At 38.7% G+C, this 18,621-nt stretch overlaps 1 protein-coding gene across 2 annotated transcripts in view; it reads right to left on the bottom strand.

Annotated features, from left to right (window-relative positions):
• The window catches only part of LOC120069682 (peptide chain release factor PrfB1, chloroplastic-like), a 45,400-nt gene extending 32,743 nt beyond the window's left edge, over window positions 1-12,657 (bottom strand). Inside the window, exons 1-3 of one of the 2 annotated variants that reach the window (XM_090315808.1) lie at window positions 12,351-12,657; window positions 12,040-12,111; window positions 10,981-11,201 (exon numbers count right to left, since the gene is read on the bottom strand). In XM_090315808.1, the coding sequence (XP_090171934.1) occupies window positions 10,981-11,201; window positions 12,040-12,111; window positions 12,351-12,531 (474 nt within the window). In that variant the 5' untranslated portion in view covers window positions 12,532-12,657. The remainder of the gene's footprint in view (window positions 1-10,980; window positions 11,202-12,039; window positions 12,112-12,350) is intronic. The other variant, XM_090315812.1, reaches the window with a different exon arrangement.
• Between the last annotated feature and the right edge of the window lie 5,964 nt (window positions 12,658-18,621).

Genomic DNA, 18,621 nt, shown 5'->3' with positions numbered 1-18,621 from the left:
CTATAGGAAGAATCTCAGGAAGGAAATAGCGCCGCCAGTTATCTCTCTGGCTCCAGTCCATGAGTCTGAACAGAGATCAATTCCAGGTACTAATAGTCCTATCCCCAATCATGATAATAAATGTGATAAAACTTATGCTTGTGTTGAAAACGTTAAGAGCAAAAGCAAGGAAGACAATGACAGCAAAGATAATTGAGGTCGATGATGATGCAGAGATAGATGATTGTGTGACTCTTGAGAACGTGGTAGAACCTGGAAAAGAAGCATCTCTTACTCCCGTTGAAAAAACCGTTGAAAGTGGGAAAATAACAGAACCGGAGGGTGAGTGCCATATGTCAGAAGAAAGTAAAGACAGAGATGAATCCTTTGATCTTCCAATTGCCCCAAGGAAAGGTACTAGATCATGTACAAAATATCCATTGCAGAGTTACTTGTCCTATAGTAATCTGTCTCTTGAGTTCAAGGCCCTCACTACAAATCTAGACACAGTGGTGATACCAAACAACACACACAGCTTTAGAAAGTTCTGAATGGAAAGCCGCAATCATGGAGAAATGAGAGCTCTCGAGAAAAATCATACGTGGGATCAAGTCAATCTTCCAAGTGGTCATAAAGTAGTCGAATGTAAATGGGTGTTCACAATAAAGTATAGCCCGATGGAACAGTTGACAAATACAAAGCCAGATTAGTTGCCAGGGGATTTACTCAGACTTTCGGGGTTGATTATTCCAAGACTTTTTTGCCAGTTGCAAAGCTAAATACAGTTCGAGTCCTCCTTTCTATTGCAGTTAATAAGGATTGGCCCCTTCACCAGCTTGATGTGAAGAATGCCTTTCTTAACAGAGAGTTGGAGGAAGAAGTCTATATGAGTCCTCCCCCAGGATTCAAGAAAGAGTTTAATCACCAAGTTTGCAGATTAAGAAAGTCCTTATATGGGTTAAAATAGTCATCAAGGGCTTGGTTTGGCAGGTTTACTATGTTTGTAAAGTCGCAAGGATATAAACAGGGTCATTCTAATCATACTCTTTTTACTAAAAGGTCAGTATCCGGGAAAATTGCAGTTTTAATTGTTTATGTTGATGACATTGTTATTTCAGGCGATGATACCTCAGAGATTGACCGATTGAAAGCAAAGATGGCTAAAGAATTCGAAATCAAGGACCTTGGAAAACTAAGATACTTCCTTGGAATGGAAGTAGCTCGATTGAAAGAAGGAATTTCAGTCTCCCAATGGAAGTATACTCTGGACTTGCTTAAGGAAACAGGTATGACAGGTTGCAAACCAGTTGATACTCCTATAAAAGCAAATGCAAAGTTAAGTAATATGAGTAAAGGTGTTCCAGCTAGCAAAGAAAGATATCAGCGGCTTGTTGGGAAATTAGACTCGACATCTCTTATGCAATAAGTATGGTAAATCAGTTCATGCATTCTCCATACGAAGAACACATTAGGGCAATGGAGCGCATTTTGAGATATCTAAAAACCTCTCCAGGGAAAGGCTTGATGTTCAGGAAAACTGAAAGGCGATGCATCGAAGCTTACACTGATGCTGATTGAGCAGGATCTGTAGTAGACAAAAAATCAACATCAGGATATTGTACCTTCGTGTGGGGCAACCTTGTTACATGGAGTGCAAAAAGTAAGGTATTGTTGCCAGAAGTAGTGCCGAGGCAAAATACAGGGCCATGAGTCTGGGAATCTGTGAAGAGATTTGGCTTGAAAAGGTTTTGAAAGACCTTGATCAAGTGCATACCGGTCCAATGAAACTCTATTGTGATAATAAAGTTGCAATAAGCATAGCAAATAACCCTGTTCAACATGACAGAACAAAGCATGTGGAGATTGATCGGCATTTCATCAAGGAAAGACTTGATAGTGGCAACATTTGTGTTCCTTATATTCCTTCCAATCAACAGATTGCAGATGTCCTAACAAAGGGCCTGCCCAGATACCTGTTTGACACGTGTGAGCAAGTTGGGTCTTATTGACATCTACGCCCCAATTAAGGGGGAGTGTTGAAAAGCACACCATTGTCTTTTTCATTGTACTCTAGGGGCATCTCAAAAAAAGATTTTCATTGCCTTTTTTTTCTATTTAAGCTGGTGGTCTGTTGTATTTCTTTGTATCAGTCTTCTAATAATCCTTTTATCCCGTGGTTTTTTTCTCCCTGATTAGGGTTTTCCACGTAAAATCTTAGTGTGCTTTTCTTTTTTCTCTACTCTATTTTTCATCAATATTCACTAGATGAGTTCCATTCTTGGTTTTCTTGATATCTTTCTTGGGGTTGTCTATGCATTCTCGGAGGTCTTTCTTGATGAATTTCTTGCTGAAACTGGAAATTTCTTGGCTGTCCAGCACCACGTCTACCTCTTCTTCCCCATTCTTGAATGAATGGTTGATCATTCCCCTGATTTTGAGGTGTGGCCCACATTTCAACCCTTCGAGTAAGAGTGTCCATACTTTCTTGGAGACTCAAAAAAGTGTCATAATTCCCTCCAAAGAGTTCTCAACAGAAAGCAAGCGTCGTGTTGTAGTTATTGGAGAGAGGGTGGGGGTTTCTTCCACCTCTTGCTCTTGCGTACGAGCATCTCCTCCATTTGGATGGGCTGCTCTTCTTCCAGCCATTAGTCCAAGGATTCTTGGAGCTCTAATACCAATTTGGTGTAATACCAAAAGTCTGATCTTGAATGAAAGTGATCTCTCTCAAATGAGGAGAGGAAAACTTTATTTATAGAGGGGAAAACAAAATATAGCTTCTGTTCTTACAATTGAATTACAAAAATAACAGAATATAGTTTTTGTTTTTACAACTGAAAACTAACAATAAAAACTTACAAACTGAAGTTCTATTATTGACACCATGCAATTAATTGTATTTGAATGACTTTTGAGTTTCTTGGTCTATCCACGACTATTTGGCCTATAAAATGGCTTGTAATGCTCTAAAAAGCTTGTGCTTATTCAACCCTTTGGTGTTGTCTTTTTCTTTCAAATCTTGCTTTAGATTTGATGTTTAAATCAATTCTCATTGGATTAGTCTTGATCAAGCTAGTTCTGGAGTGAGTTATCTTACGATCTAAGAGTGACCATCATATTCTAAGTTCAATCTAAGTTAGCTTTCATTGTGAGTGTTTGCAAGGATCCTAGAAAGACCTCTAGCTTTGCATCCAACAAGCATCGCAGGCGCTTATCATTTGGTATCAGAGCATTTGTTCATCGTTCTTGACCGACTTTAGAGGTGTTATCTTTACTTTATTTTAATTTATTTTTATTACAAATTTTTTTCTCCAAAGCAATTGCTTACTTCTTGTACTACAAGACATACTACAACTTGTCTTGAGAATTTCTTCGAATCAACTCTTGGGTCATAAAGAAAAAAAAAATCAGCAAAAAAAAAAAAGAGAAGAAAAGAAATCAAAGATCCAAGGCACATGAAAGTTTTTTGTCATTCATTTGAAAAAAAGAAAAAAAACATCTATATTTGTTTTTTTTTTTTTTTTTTTTGCCTAAGCTTAGTTACTCTAGTCTTAGTTTGTGAGAATTGATCATTTTGAATTGGTTTTTATCAAACTTTTAGTGAGATTGCATAAAAAATATAAGTCAACCCTTACATCTTTGACCTAGTACCAGAAGCCTACCCTTAAGTGATAAACACGAGTGTTCTTGAGTGAAATTGGTGAGAAATGTGGTGAGGTCCTTTTATTACTAACTTTAAAATGTCAAAGGGTGAAGGAGTACCACAAGTACAAGATACTAATATGGCTATTCTTCAAGCCATTCAAGACATGATGGAAATGATGAGGGAAGATAGGCAAGAAAGGAGGGCACAACAACAAAGCGTCTTACAAGAAGATGAAGGGGTATTTGACTTAGTTGAACAAGAAAGACAAATTAGAGGAAGAGGAAATGTGAGAGGAAGAGGAAGAAATAATATGCACCCTAGACGAGGGGAAAGAATCCATGAAGATAGAGATAGTGGAGTCAAGCTCGAAAATCCAACATGTTGTGGAACGTCGGATGCGGAGGCATACTTGGAATGGGAAAGGAAGATAGAACATGTGTTTGATTGCAACTCATTTAGTGAGAATAAGAAGATGAGACTTGCTATTGCTGAATTCACTAACCATGCGGGAAATTGGTATCAACATCTCAAATCTGAGAAGAGGAAAGAGGAGGATCCCATTGAAAGTTGGAAAAAACTTAAAGAAGCCATGAGAAAGAGATATTCCAAAACATTATGAAAGAGATTTGAGAACTAAATGGCAAGCTTTGAGGCAGGGAACAAAAAGTGTAGTTGAATATTATCAAGAGATGGAAACTTTGATGGAAAGTGCAAATATTTGAGAAGAATAAGAAGAAAACACCATGTCTAGATTACTTGGAGGTTTAAATCGAGAAATTGCTCATCTCATTGATATCCACAACTATATTTGAAAGATATGTATCATTATACAATCAAAATTGAAGAACAATTGAGAGAATAAAAGGAACATTCCAAGAGGTATAATTCTAAAGCTAATACCTTTTCAAATTCTAATGTTTGGAACAAGGATGGTTTTGTGAATAGGGGTGAAGCAAAAGGGAAGTTTATGGCTCCTAAAAGAGTGGAAGCTGGGAGCATCAATACTAAAAAGAATGAAGCTTCAAAGGAGGAAAGAGAGACTAGTTCTATTCAATGTTGGAAGTGCAAAGGATTTGGACACATGAGTAAAGATTGTGTCAATAAAAAAAGTCATGGTCATAAGAAATGGAATTATTGATTTGCAAGATGAATGTGATGAACAAGGTGGCCAACTTGAGGAAGAATCCAAAACCTTTGATAATGAGTACATTGAAGACGGTAACTCCATATCTTTAGTTGCAAGAAGAGTACTTAATGTGCAAATCAAGGAGGAAAAAGTTGAAGATCAAAGGGAGAACTTGTTTCACACATGGTGCTTGATTGAAGGAACTCCATGTAGCTTGGTGATTGATAGTGGAAGTTGCACAAATGTAGTAAGTAGTTTTCTTGTAAAAAGACTCCAACTCACTACTCGTCCACATCCAAAACCATATAAACTTCAATGGATAACAAACAAAGGAGAATTGAAGGTAAACTCCCAAGTTCTTATTTCTTTTACTTTGGGAAGATATAAGGATGAGGTTCTTTGCGATGTAGTACCTAGCACGTGGGTGATATGTTATTGGGCAAACCTTGGCAATATAATAGAGAAGTCACATATGATGGACTGTTGAACAAGTACACATTTACTTTGAATGGGAAGAAGTTTGCTTTGCTTCCATTATCTCCATATGAAGTACAATGCGATCAAGTGAAATTATAAAAGAAAAGAAAAGAATTTGAGGATCAAGAGAGGAGTGAAGAAAGTAAGTTAAAGGAGAAGAGCCAAAAAAAAAAAAAAAAAAAGAGAAAAGTGAGGGGCAAAAGTTGAGTGAAAACCAAGAGAGAAAAAAGAGTGATTTTGAGGGAAAAAGAAAGAGTGTGAGTTTAGTTATGAGAAAGGGGGAAGAGAGGAATATGTTTTTTTTTTTTTTGAAAAGGAAACGATTCATTGTATTAATAAATAGAGAGGAGCGAGGGTCTAAGTACAAGAGAGTTATACAAAGAGCAAAGCGAGAATACAAGTGTTTGTAAAAGGATCAGGAGGTGCATCCGGACATCTCAACTAGGTTGACACTCCCTTAGCACCCTCATCATATCCAATTCTAACCCATAACTAGGAGATAAGAGAACAAGATTATAAAAAGAGGACAAAGCCTAAAGAGACAACAAAAATGAAAAACTAAAAATGAAGCCAAAACAGTGGCCTGAAGATGATGGAAAAATACAAAAAAGTTCAATAAACGTTGCTGAATTCTGGAAATCTGGAGAAGTTTAGTGCTGTCCGAAAGGAGGGGTTCAGTAAAGGCCTCCCAATTGAGGTTGAAGTCTGAAAGGCTGTAAGCACAGAAAGGGTCCAAGAGGAGGCTTGACGACGGCCGGCTTCAAGGCGGTCTTGGCAACAAGTGGTTTTGTTATGGAAAATTCTTTGATTTCTTTCGAACCAAAGGTCTACCAAATAAGGCTTTTACAGCATTACACCATAACAAGCGGATGGATTTGTGGGAGATGGGGCCAGCAAGGAGCTGAAACACGTTACTTTTGAAATCATTGCACAAGGTCCATGGAAGATTGAAAAAACACAGCAGCTTATTCTAACACCAATTTGAGTAAGGGCATGTAAAGAAAAGGTGAAGCGAGTCGTCACTATGATGTAGGCAGAGTGGGAAAACTGTGGGGGAAAGGGAGGATGCTGGGTGCTTTTTCTGAAGGACTTCAACTGACCGAAAAGCATAATCCAAATGAGGATGTTGACTCTTCTTGGGCTTTTTGTTTTCCAAATAGCCGAGAAGATGGGCTTTTCCAAAGGGGAGAATGGTGTTAGGTGTCTTTTGAGGGATTTAACAGTGTATTGGCCATTGGTTGAGATAGACCACACTCTTTTTTCAAAAGAGAGAGAATGGCTTCTACTTACAATTTTTCTCAACAAGTCTTGGAAGACCAACACTTCTTCATCTTTAAGCGATCTTCGGAAAGTAATGGACCACGAAGCTATGTTATTGTCCCAATGATCGGCAACTGATCCATTTGGTAGCTTGGTGATTCTGAATAAGCTAGGAAAAAGGATGTTGAAGGGGGAATGTCCTTCCCAAGTGTCTAACCAGAAAGCAATACGACTGCCATTACCAAGTTTGAAAGTGGCCAAGGATTCTACCTTCAGCCACGTCTTTGAGATGTTAACCCATGGACTTTTCAGGCTTCTACCTCCTTTCCCTGTTGTATGCCAATCAAAAGCATCCATACCATGAATGCTTCTAACAACTTTGCCCCAAAGAGAGTTTTGCTCATTGAAAAATCTCCACCCCATTTAGCAAGGAGTGCAATGTTCATAGCTCTGAGCCCCCCAAGACCTAGACCACCATCTGCTAAAGGTTTTTGAACCAATTCCCATTTGGCCAAGTGATTCTGCTTGCTGCCCTTATTACCTTCCCAAAAGAAACTTCGTATTAACCTTTCCAATTTAGTTGCTACCCCTTCGGGCATAAGGAAGATAGCCAAATAGTAGGTTGGGAGGTTTGAAAGGACTGAGGTACAAAGAGTGGCACTTCCACCCCTAGATAGATTGAATCTTCTCCATTTGTCGAGCTTACCTTGTACTTTATCTAGGACCGGCTGCCAAAAAGAGGCTCTTTTTGGGTAACCCCCTAGAGGCAACCCTAGATAAAGGAAGGGGAGATGGTCAACCAAAACATTTAAGGAAGCTGCTGTAGTATAGAGCTCACTATCATCCACATTAATGTCGTAGAGTGCTGATTTATCCCAATTTACCTTCTGTCCTGAACACCATTCAAATAGCTCCACTGTATGCTTAAGTTTTGACAGCATAGTGCTGTCATATTTGCAAAATAATAAGGTATCATCTGCAAATTGGAGTATGGAGACTTGGACTTGCTCTTTGCCTACTAAAAACCCTTCAATGATGCCGGATTGGTTGAGTTTGGAGATTAGTGCACTCAGCACTTCGCTGACTAGAAGATCTAAAAGGGGAGAGAGGATCACCTTGTCTAAGCCCTCTTGAAGCGGCCACTCTTCCCCTTGGTCTCCCGTTAATGAAGACCGAGTAAAGTGAGTTTTTGACACATCCCAAGATCCATTCTATCCATTTCTGATCGAAGTTCTTGGCCCAAAGCACTTTTTCTAGAAAATCCCAATCAACTCGGTCAAAAGCTTTTTCCATATCAAGTTTAAGTATCCAACCCTTCTTTTTTTTTGCTCTATACTCTTCCACTGCTTCATTGGCTATAAGTATGGGATCCAAAATTTGTCTTCCTTCTATGAAAGCACATTGGGATGGAGCAATGATGTTGGACATAACCCCTTTTAGTCTCTCGGCTAACACCTTAGTAATGACTTTGTAGATTAATGAGGTTAAACTAATGGGTCTATAATCACTTACCTTGATGGCTACTTTCTTCTTTTGAATTAAGCAAATGAAATTCTCTCTTATACACGCATTGATCTTGCCATTCTTGTAGAAGTCATTAAAGGTATCTTGGAAGCTTGTCTTGAGAATAGGCCAAAACTTTAGCAAAAATTTAGTGGTGAAGCCATCAAGGCCTGGGGCTTTGCTTTTACCAAGGGTTTTTATAGCTGAGAGGATTTCTGTGGCTGAAAAATTATTTTGAGAAGATTCTGATTCGAGTTCACACAAGGCCAATCTATATTTAAAGGGAGGTGCCTCTCCCCTGGAGATTTTAGGTAAAGGTTGCTGTAAAATTTGAGTATTAGGTTTTCAATTTCTGCACTCGACTTTGTTGGGATCCCTTGTTCATCAACTAACTCATTTATAAAATTTCTCCTCTTTTTTGCTGCTAAGAATCTGTGAAAAAAACTTGTGTTCTCATTTCCCTGCTTAAGCCAGTTTAGTTTACTCTTCGGCAATAGATTAATTTCTTCTAACCTATATAAAGCCATTAGTTCTGATTTTGAGGAAGACCAAGCTGCATAATCAGTGCTGGACAGTGGGGAATTTTTAGCAAGTGTACCCCAATTTTCTATTTCTGCTAGCAACCTCTCCTCTTTCTGTTTTAACTCTTCCTTATTGCTGATATGCCACTGTTTTACTGCTGTTTTCACATCTTTCCGTTTCTGATTTAATACAAAACCCGCCCCCAACCATGTGCTTTGCTGTCAAACCATGCTTTCTCTATAATTTGGATGCAGTCTTTGTTGAGTAGCCAACTATTGCAAAATCTGAACGGTGAAGGACCCCAACTAAATGATCCGGCTTCTAATAAAATTGGGTAGTGGTCTGAAAAAATCCGGGCTTGTCTATTGGTTCTAGAGTTTTCAAATAATTCATCCCAACCTTTTGATATGAAGAAGCAATCTAGTAGGGATCTTGAAACAGTGGTGCCTTCCCTTGACCATGTAAACTTCCCATTACTCAACCGGATTTCTATGAGTTTTGCTTGCTCAATGAACTTATTAAACTTTCTCATGCCTCTAGTGCTTCTACCCAAGGGAAATCTTTCGTGTGCCCATCTTGTGATATTAAAATCGCCACCCATACACCATGGGTCTTCACAATAAGCTACCAAGGAAAGAAATTCTTCCCACACAAATTTTCTTTCCTTGTAATCAGTTGGCCCATATACATTAGTAACCCAACAAGTCTTTTTATAATTAGTGATGCATTTAATTGAGAGAGAGTAACCGCCTTTGAGGGTTTCTAATACTGAAATTAGGCTTGTGTCCCACATTGTTAACAGCCCACCCGAAACACCAAAAGATTCAACAAATTCCCAATCAACATCTTTAGAACTCCATAAAGATTTAATGAAACTTGCATCAAAATTTTCCTTCTTGGATTTTTGAATTAACACAATTGAAGGGTTAATTTTCTTTAAGAATCGTTTAAGGGCCAATCTTTTATTAATGTCTTTGAGACCTCTAGTGTTCCAGGATAAAATCTTCATCTTTTCGAGAACAATTATCAATTTCAATCAAGGGTTAATCTCATAATAAGCTGCATTCAGTGACTAAACTCAGAAGGTGTGGTGGGAGGTCAGAAGGGGTTGAAGGGAGGGCGGGAAAGGCAGGGTTGTGGATTTTATTCTGGGCAGCAGGTTCCTCCCCTGTTTGAAACAGGGAATTTAGGTCAGCAAGCATGGTTTCTTCCAGATTTGACTCATTTTGATCTTTTGAATTGCTAAGCCACTCGTTTTTCTCTGAACTGATACTAAAGGGGGAGTCAGGAGGGCAGTCTCTCTCACTGATTGAGTGAATTTTGGGGGGGGGGGGTGGTTTGGGGGGGGGAAGGGGTTTCTTTTGGTGATGGTCCAGTTGGGTTGTAAGGGGAAAGAGAAATGGAAAATCTGACCTGGAATTAAAAGACTGCTTTGGAAAAGAGAGGATTTTGGCTTCTTGGGGCTGGGAGGAGGCTGAACTGAGGGTGATTCCGAGGCTTTTGGGATGTTCCCTCGGGTGCTTTCTTCTGATAAAGTGTTTGGGAAAGGTTTTGACGAGGCAGGAGGGGTTGCGGGCTCTGGTTAGCCTTTTCTGGTTTGTTTTGCTAGGTTTAAGGGCAGGTTTAATGTTTAGGGGAGGGAGAGGAGGCTTAGGAAAAGCAGAGACAAAGGAGGAAGGTGTTTTGTTAGGGTAGGGGAACTGGCTGTTTGAAGGTAGAGGAGGCAGGGAGGTCGATTGGTTTGGAAAAACAGGGGAGGGCAGGGGAGAGGAATTGAGATAGAGAGCAGGGGAAGATGAAAACTAATGAGGAGCTTTGGTTTCGGGCTTGGCTATGACATGCTCGATCGAGGAAAAGGCTGAGTGAAGCACTTCATTATAGGGGACACAAAGTTTTGCTTTCTTTTTTCTTTTTGGCATCGGTGGCTTTTCAACTTCTTTCTCTTTCATCTTAATGGTAGCAGTAGAATTAATTTCTATTCGTGGGATACAAGGAGTCTCATCTGCAGCAGCAAATAAATCAGGGGGCATTTCGGTTTCCTTTGATATGCCAAATGGACTTTCAAAAGGCTGCGGCTGCAAGGGTTTCTCGGCTTCTTTTGAGTTAAGGAAAACTCTTTCAGAAGGCTGCAGCTGTGGGGTGAAATACCTGTCATACATTATAATGACATTCTCTCTTGCTCTTACATTGCTACACTGCTATACACTACTTGTCTGAGGTGAAATACCCTTCTTGTCCCTCCTAGAATAAACTTTCTTAACCAGAGGCCAAACAGATATTTGTATGAATCGAGAAATTTTTAGTTCTTATTATGTCTATGAAGTTTTTCTTCTCGCTTTTTTTTTCCTCCTTTTGGTTTTGGTGCTTGTATTTTTTAGCATTGATCTTTTTCATTACTCTAATAAAAAATTGCGTTTCTTATTCTTAAAAAGAATAGAGTGCTCTAAATACAAGACTGCATGATATGTACCTGAGTTTTGAAATCAGTAAGCATATTTATTTTATCTTTCACGTCAGTCAGGGCCACGAGAACTTGTAGAGCCTTAGATCTGTCATCCCAGAAAGAGCTATCAGCAGCCTTAGATTCCAAGTCTGCAAGTTCTTGGTCCAACTGTAACAAACCGGCAGAGTTCCTTATCCCTTCCACACGCTCTGAGGTTGTTTCCACTTCTTTCCTTAATAAATAAAAATCTGTCAGCAACAACAAGCACAGGTTATATCATTTCCATTGTGCTGAAAACACCACTGAATCTAAAATGGATAAATGGGAATTAGATGCATCCATTTATACAATTGATGTGAAATGTCAAAATCTGGGGCAACAAACACCCTGTTGGGTCTTAAAAATAATCGCAATAGATATTTTAAGGATGTTAAAATAATAAAAAGGCTTAAGCAATTTGTCATTCAAGTGAATATTCATAAAGCAGCATTTAAAATTGAACGTCATTTAACACAAACATTGACCACAATTGACGAAGATACTACTAATAAGTCACTTTTTCTTATGTCAACCCATTAAGATGGTTTACCAACCATTCAAGGAACCAAGGGCTACCTAATAGTGACCAAATTTTAATGCTTGGAAAAGCCTAACGTTTGAAGTCAACATGCCACAGCAATATTTATTTGACCTGGGCACGAGTAAAAATACATTCAATTATATGAAAGCAAAAAAAAATAATAAAAATAAAAATAAAGGGCATTATATCATATTAATAAAGATTTTATCATCTTCCATAACTGGAAATGTTGGATACCTGATAAGAAAACAATTTTCTTACTAAACTATTGTTCGAATCACAATCTTTCGTCCTCAAAGAATTTTCAATTATATGCCTAGTTCTTGTTAGTTTTACTTCCGAGACCTTTACACTCGGAGCGTTAGTTAATTAGTATTAAAAAAATAAATTTTAAAAAAAAAAGCATAAAGGCAACAGAGGGTGTTCAATAATTAGAACAGAACATCATGAACACAGTAGTTTCAGTCTAGGAATTGAAATATTGTTTTTAAGAGAACTAAACATACCTTGCATCGCCCATTCTCGCGTATCAGCATCGATCGCCTCGCCCACCGGGCTCTCGGGCGTTGCAAATGAAACTGCAGGAAGCAACCAACAACTTACAGAAACTGGAATTCATTGCGATAACAAGGAACCCCAACAATTTGAAAGAAAATAAATGAGGCCAGAAGCATACGAGACGATTCAGAATAACCCAGAATCAATTCAATGAACAAAAGAAAAAATCAAAGAAAACAGGAATTAATTGGATAACAAGGAACCTATGCAATTTGAAAGAAATTGGTTACGAGATGGGGGAATCTTCGAATCGACTCACCGAGAGAAAAACGAGAGTGAATTGAAAGGAAAGTGCGGAAGTGGGGAGAAGGGGAAGATGGTCGGAATTCTAGCGAGGTCGAAGCTCCTGTCCTTTGAAATTTGGGAAGTGGAAAAAAGGGGGAGCCGCCGAGCCACAAGGGGCGGTGAAGAACGTCCATGGCTTCAGTGTTTGTATACATGATTACACGGTACTGATCTTCATCTTATTGTTCTAGCGTACTGGTGTATCACCAAGCGCATCTTGCAACTGTACGTTTTCTTTATTATTCTAAAAACACAATTCTGAAATTAGATTAAATGTTAGTAATTATCATTATATTAAAATTAGTTTTAGTATGATATTGTGTCTCAAATATTTTTGTGTATTAATTTAATTTAATTAATTTGATTACTTAATTCAGGGTCGAGTTTAGTTTTGAAAAATAGCTATTTTTTAATTGGTTAAGGTTCATCTTGAAATCTAAATTAAACAAAATATATCAGTAAATATAAATATCACACTTAAAATTACATCAAATACACATGAAGCTAAACACACTTAAAATGTGTGTTACTTACCGTGGTTTTAGAATAGTGGTGTATGGTTTTATTCGATTTGATGTCCTTTGTTAGAAATTTCATAGAGTTCTGTTCGAGTTGGAGATTTAGAGTCAAAAAGAACTAAGAAGAACCAAAATTGTCTAATGAGATCAAACTCGAGCCAAACATCAAAAGGGGAAAGAAAAATAGGAAGAAAAGTCAAGTTGCCAAAAAACAAGGCAGCGTCACGGACACCCCTATTGTAATGTACAAACTAAGATAAGAGAATAAGATCCAAGAATTACACGGACACCCCTATTGTAAGCAAGCAACTGCTTGGGAAGATCAAGCGAGTAGCTCACCCGAGAAAGCGAGAGCGAGACAAGGATCGTGTAAGTCTCGCTAAATTTTGTGATTAATCTCGCTCATGAGGATGATTTTGCTAGTGATGATTTCACTAGTGTTGGTCTCAGTAGTGATGATCCCTCTAGTAAAGGTCTTGCTAGTAAGCAAACTATTTGAAGCATCTTGATGGGAATTCTAAGGAATCTAACAAGGAATTATGTTGTTTCAGGCCAAAAGGAGCTAGGAGAAGCCTACAAACCATTAAGAGCCGAGACGAGTAGTGAGTGACTAAAATAAACTTAATGTTTTCAATGTTTTGTACATAAAAGACCATGTGATTTCAATGATGTTCGATGATAAGTTTATATGTCTTCAAGCAACCAAGTGTTATGAATTGCATAGATTTCTTCTCCAGCATGTATATGTTTTATCGCATGCCAAGGTTATATTAATTCATTACAAAAGCTAAGTATCTATGATGAAGCATGCGTTTTTAAGATAAAATCTATGTTTCTACAAATGCTATGCTAAAGGCTACGATTGAATGATTCTTAATGTATATGTTTTTTTAAGTATGATATGTTTAGTAAGCCGGATACTGAAGGTATAGAAGGTATCCAAAAAGCACCTTAGGTGTTGACAGTACTTAGAAACTCCACGTGCACGTAGGTAGTTCTGAAAGAGAGGTCGAAGTATGGGTCTCCTAGGCCATATACCAATAATATGAGGCCGAAGTATGGGTGTCTTGGTCGAATATAGATGTTGGGAGCTAGAGCGGTGTATGCTCATTCTTAACTAAGGTTTAACGAGATTTATTGATAATCAATGAGTTTTTCTTCATAAAGCATGAGATTATGATTATGTTTATGTTTTATCAGAAGTTGCTTGAAGCATTTTCCAGCATGTTTATATGTTTTATAATAATGTGAAGCATCGCATAATATGATTTCTATAGTCACTCACTAAGCAACTAACTCACAGTTTTCCTATGTTTTTCTTTTTCCAGGTAGCGGTCAGATTCCTCAAGGTTGATCCTGTTACTGCCATTGAAGGACCCAGCTAGTTAAAAGAATTTAGGTTAATGGTCTATAACAATGTACACATGTTGTGAGGGGAGTCAGGGTTTTGTTAGTAAAGTTTGGGCCCAACTGTAAATATTTTATCTCCAGATGTTGTGTTATGATTTGTTAAGCATGTGATTGTATGGAAGCTAATGTTGAGCCTTTCTGATGTGGGCTAATTGTATAAGTTAATAATGTTTATCTGGTTGACACTAAAAGAGTTAAGTAAGTAAGTAAGTAAAGTGAGTAAGTGCTGACGATAAGGCTAGTAACTGCTACCGTCACATCTTTTTCCAAGTTAAGAGGGTAATCTAGGAGAGGATGTGACAAGTTGGTGTTAGAGCATAAGATTTTGGGAATGAGAGAGAGAGTTCATGCATGAGTCTAAGTCTCTAAGTGTGAGTCCCTAACATGTGTATATTCTACTAGGTGAAAATGCTATGGAAAAGTGGCAGACAGAGGAAGCGGACAAGAGACATGAATACTGACCCTATCAATAGAGGCCCTAAGGTTAGGAAGAACCCACCAGGAAGAAAGAGGAAGGTAAGAGATCCAGTGAGTCAGGGAATGACGTCTGAGGGAGAGTCTAGTACTCCCCAAACGAGGGCAAATCCTCAACTAGAAGATATAGTTTTTGACAGAATAGCGCAGATGTTGGCAGCCAGTGTAGGCTCAGTACAAGCTGACGCAGAGAAGAAGTATAGTATTGAGAGGCTTAAAGCCCTAGGGGCTATGACATTAGAGGGTACAACAGAGCCAACTAAAGTCGAGGTATGGCTGGATGTAATTGAAAAATGTTTTAATGTTATGGGCTACCAAGAGGATAGGAAGGTAGGATTAGCCACATTCCTACTGTAGAAAGGAGCAGAGAAATGGTGGAAGGACTAATCCGCTAGACGAGTCAGTACAGGTGCAATGTTATGGCCTGAGTTTAGGAAGGCCTTTGAAGACAAGTATTACATCAACTCCTTCCGAGACGCGAAAAAGGATGAGTTCCTTCAACTGATGCAGTGAACGATGTCAGTGGCAGAGTATGAGCAGAAATTTATAGAATTATCACAGTATGCTTAGATTATTTCTAAAGAAAGAGATAGATGCAGGAAGTTTGAGCAAGGACTGAGGAAAGAGATTAGAACTCCGGTAACATCTACAGCTAATTTGTTAGACTTTAACCAGTTAATAGAAACGACGATATGAGTGGAGTGGAGTGTTGCAGATGATGAGCAGTTGCAAAGAGGTGGTGAGGTTGTAGTAGGGCCGAGAGATAAGGGATCTCGACCCCAGTTGCAGGTCAGTCTAGTGGAAGCTGATTCAGGGGATGAGTTGGTAGGCATCCAAAAAGAGGAAATTGAGACCCACAGCCAGTGCAACTAGCCGGCCAAAGATGCCACGAGCTGGTGAGTCTGTAGCCAGTACGGATAGGCAACCGATGTGCCCTAGTTATGGCAAGAGGCATCTTGGAGTGTGCTATAGTGGAAGCGGGGTATGTTTCCAATGCGATCAAGCAGGACATTTCAAGAGAGATTGTTCCTAGGTGAATAGGGAAGTCCCAACAGCACAATAGATAACTTCTCAGACAGTTAACCAGCTAAGGGGTGCTGGAAATTGAGGTGAAGGATCAAGTGGTGCCAAGCAGAAAGGTGTTGAAGGTCGACCCCAGCAGCACGGGCAAGTGTATGCAATGACGCACTAGGAGGCAGTAGAGTCTCTAAATGTTGTGACTGGTAATGTGATGTTATGTAGACAGTCTGCTTATGTTTTATTTGTTGGGTTTTTTGTCCTAAAACTCGTGGTTTGTAAGCAATAAAACTTATTTTGAAAATTCAATAAGTTGTTATTGAATATATGTATTGCTTATTAGAAATCCAATAAACCTAAAAGACCCATGGCTATTACATGAGTACTTGAACTTTATGTGGAGACATAAAAGTGGATCAGGTTCGAGTAAATAGTCAAAATGATCTATAGTATATGAATAAGGTTGGGTGCCTTATTCTGGTAACACTGTTGGATGCGGCCTACTCTGTAGTTATTACAAAGAGTTGTAAAGTGCTACAAACGAAGTGATCCTAATTTATACATGTTATGAGATGAGTAGTGGGGGCATCCTGTGCAAATGGGTTTGTACAAGATTGGACCGCGAAATAAGTCACTCTTACTTTATTACGTTGTTTACAGTTTAAAACTGACTATTTCAAAGTGATGAACTAGGTAACTTGACCTTAATCCTGAGCTAACTATGAACTCCTGTTTATTCGGGATTATCCTTAGATTTGCATAAGTGAGAGTTGGCTCAACAACACCGACTCAATAAACCTCCATTTTAGGGGTAAGACCGAGTAGATAGTTGGGGACATAGGGTGCAAGAAGAAATTCACTCCTACCCGCTTTTAGGGATAGTAGAGAGGTTGTGTAAAACCCGAACCCTAATTACTTTAAGTAAGAGTAAGTAATTTGATGTCTTATAATGAGCTAAATGCAGCCATGTCTTAGGAAGGATAGAAGATGGAAGCAAGAATAAATAAGCTCTTGGGTAGCTAAGTGTAAAGGTAGGACAAAAATCGGCTAGGCTAAGGAAGGTCATGCTTGATGATGGAATGCATAATAAGCATATGGATGAGACCATGCCATCTAATGAGGTGTAGTGCTGAAGTAATATTGTGAGTGCAGTTAGCAAAAGAAAATTTGCTAATTCCTAGCCCTTCATAACCAATAGTGGCAAAGTGGCACAATGAGGGTTCATGTAGGATTTTGGGCGGTGATATAAGCAAGAAGGTCGAATTCATTGGGTCGGTTTGGATAAACTGCTTAGGCTATTTCTGTAATTCCAGTCGCATTTGAAAGCTCTTGTGTCTATTTTCTGTGGCTATGTTGCTAGAGGGAAAACTCGTCAGAATAAGGCCGAAGGGGAAAAATAAAGACGAAGGGTTCGTTTCTTGGGTGAATTTATGCCATCAGTGAAGAATTGAAGCTCCAGGACGAATTACGAAGCATTTTGAGCTAAATCTTTGAGGTAATATTTTAACTTAGTTATAAAAAACTTTGTAGAATGAAATTTTTTAAGATGAGGCCTGGAAGTCGAGTTATATATTTTTGAAGTTTGAACTGGAAATTGTTGAACAAGCAGGCAACTGCTTAAATTAGGGCCAATGATGAAGGTTTGAATCTCTAGATCAAACGACGGAGAATTTCGAGATGAAATTTTAACGTAATGTTGCTAACTTGATTCTAAGCAAGTATGTAGAAGGAAGTTCCTGAGATGAGTTCTGGAAATTTAGTTATGAATTGTTGAAATTGAATCTGCAGCTTGATGGTCCAAAATTTTTCTAAGTGTGGGGAGTATGGGTGATCAAAGGGTGCATTCTTTTGGCACCCAATCCCTCCAAATTGGCTAGGTGCCCGCCCCTCAAAGTGAATGGTAGGAGGCACAATGTGATGGTTTGTCATGTGAGCTTGATTTATTGAGTAGGCCTAAAAGGAAGGTATCCTAAAAAGTTTTCTATGCTATATTTGAGAACTATTCTTTCAAATGCTCTTCGAGAACTTGATAGCTTAAGTGAGTCGGATACTGAAGGTAAGGAAGGTATCTGAATAAATATACCTAAGGTGTTGACGATACATAGAAAACTCCACGTGCACATAGGTAGTTCTGAATGAGAGGCCGAAGTGTGGGTCTCCTAAGCCATATACCAGCAAAGGGAGGCTGAGGTATGGGTCTCTTGGCCGATAATAGACATTGGAAGCTAAAGCGATGTATGTTCATTCTCGATAGGGAATAATGATGTTTAATGGTGTTTAAGAGTAGTTATCAATGTTTATGTTTAAAGGAAGTTGCTTGCGATGCCCATCGGTATATTTAAAGAGATCGACATAGGGGTCTCTCCTAGCCATAGTTCAGTATGAAGAGATCGAAGTAGGGGTCTTATCTGGCCGTGGCTTAGCATTGTGAATTAGAGCCATGAATGTTTATTCTCAACTAAGATTCAGGTTTCAGATACAATGGTTTTAAAGGTTTTATGTACACGTTTGCTTGGCATATTTTAGTTCTAGTATTATGTGTTCGAGCTTTCAGTTTAAGCATGAGATTTATGTCTTTATTAAGTCACTCACTGGGCTTCTAGCTCATGTTTTCAAATGTTTTCCTTTCAGGTAGCGGTCAGTTCCCAAAATACTTTTCTTCTGCTGCTCTGCCACTCAAAGAAACAGGTGGAAGGAAGCATAATTGAAGACCTATATTAGTTAGTACACATGTGTCTGTCTAGTGACTAGTATTCTTGATGGGGCTCACTAAGTTGTAATATTCATGTATGAACCATGCTGCGAAACCCTGTAATGAAAATGTGT

Source organism: Benincasa hispida, chromosome 1, assembly GCF_027475165.1.
Source record: "Benincasa hispida cultivar pf3 chromosome 1, pf3_genome.v1.1, whole genome shotgun sequence".
NCBI lineage: Eukaryota > Viridiplantae > Streptophyta > Magnoliopsida > Cucurbitales > Cucurbitaceae > Benincasa > Benincasa hispida.
Note: the sequence above shows the minus strand (reverse complement) of the source record. Positions and strands in the feature narration are given on the sequence as shown.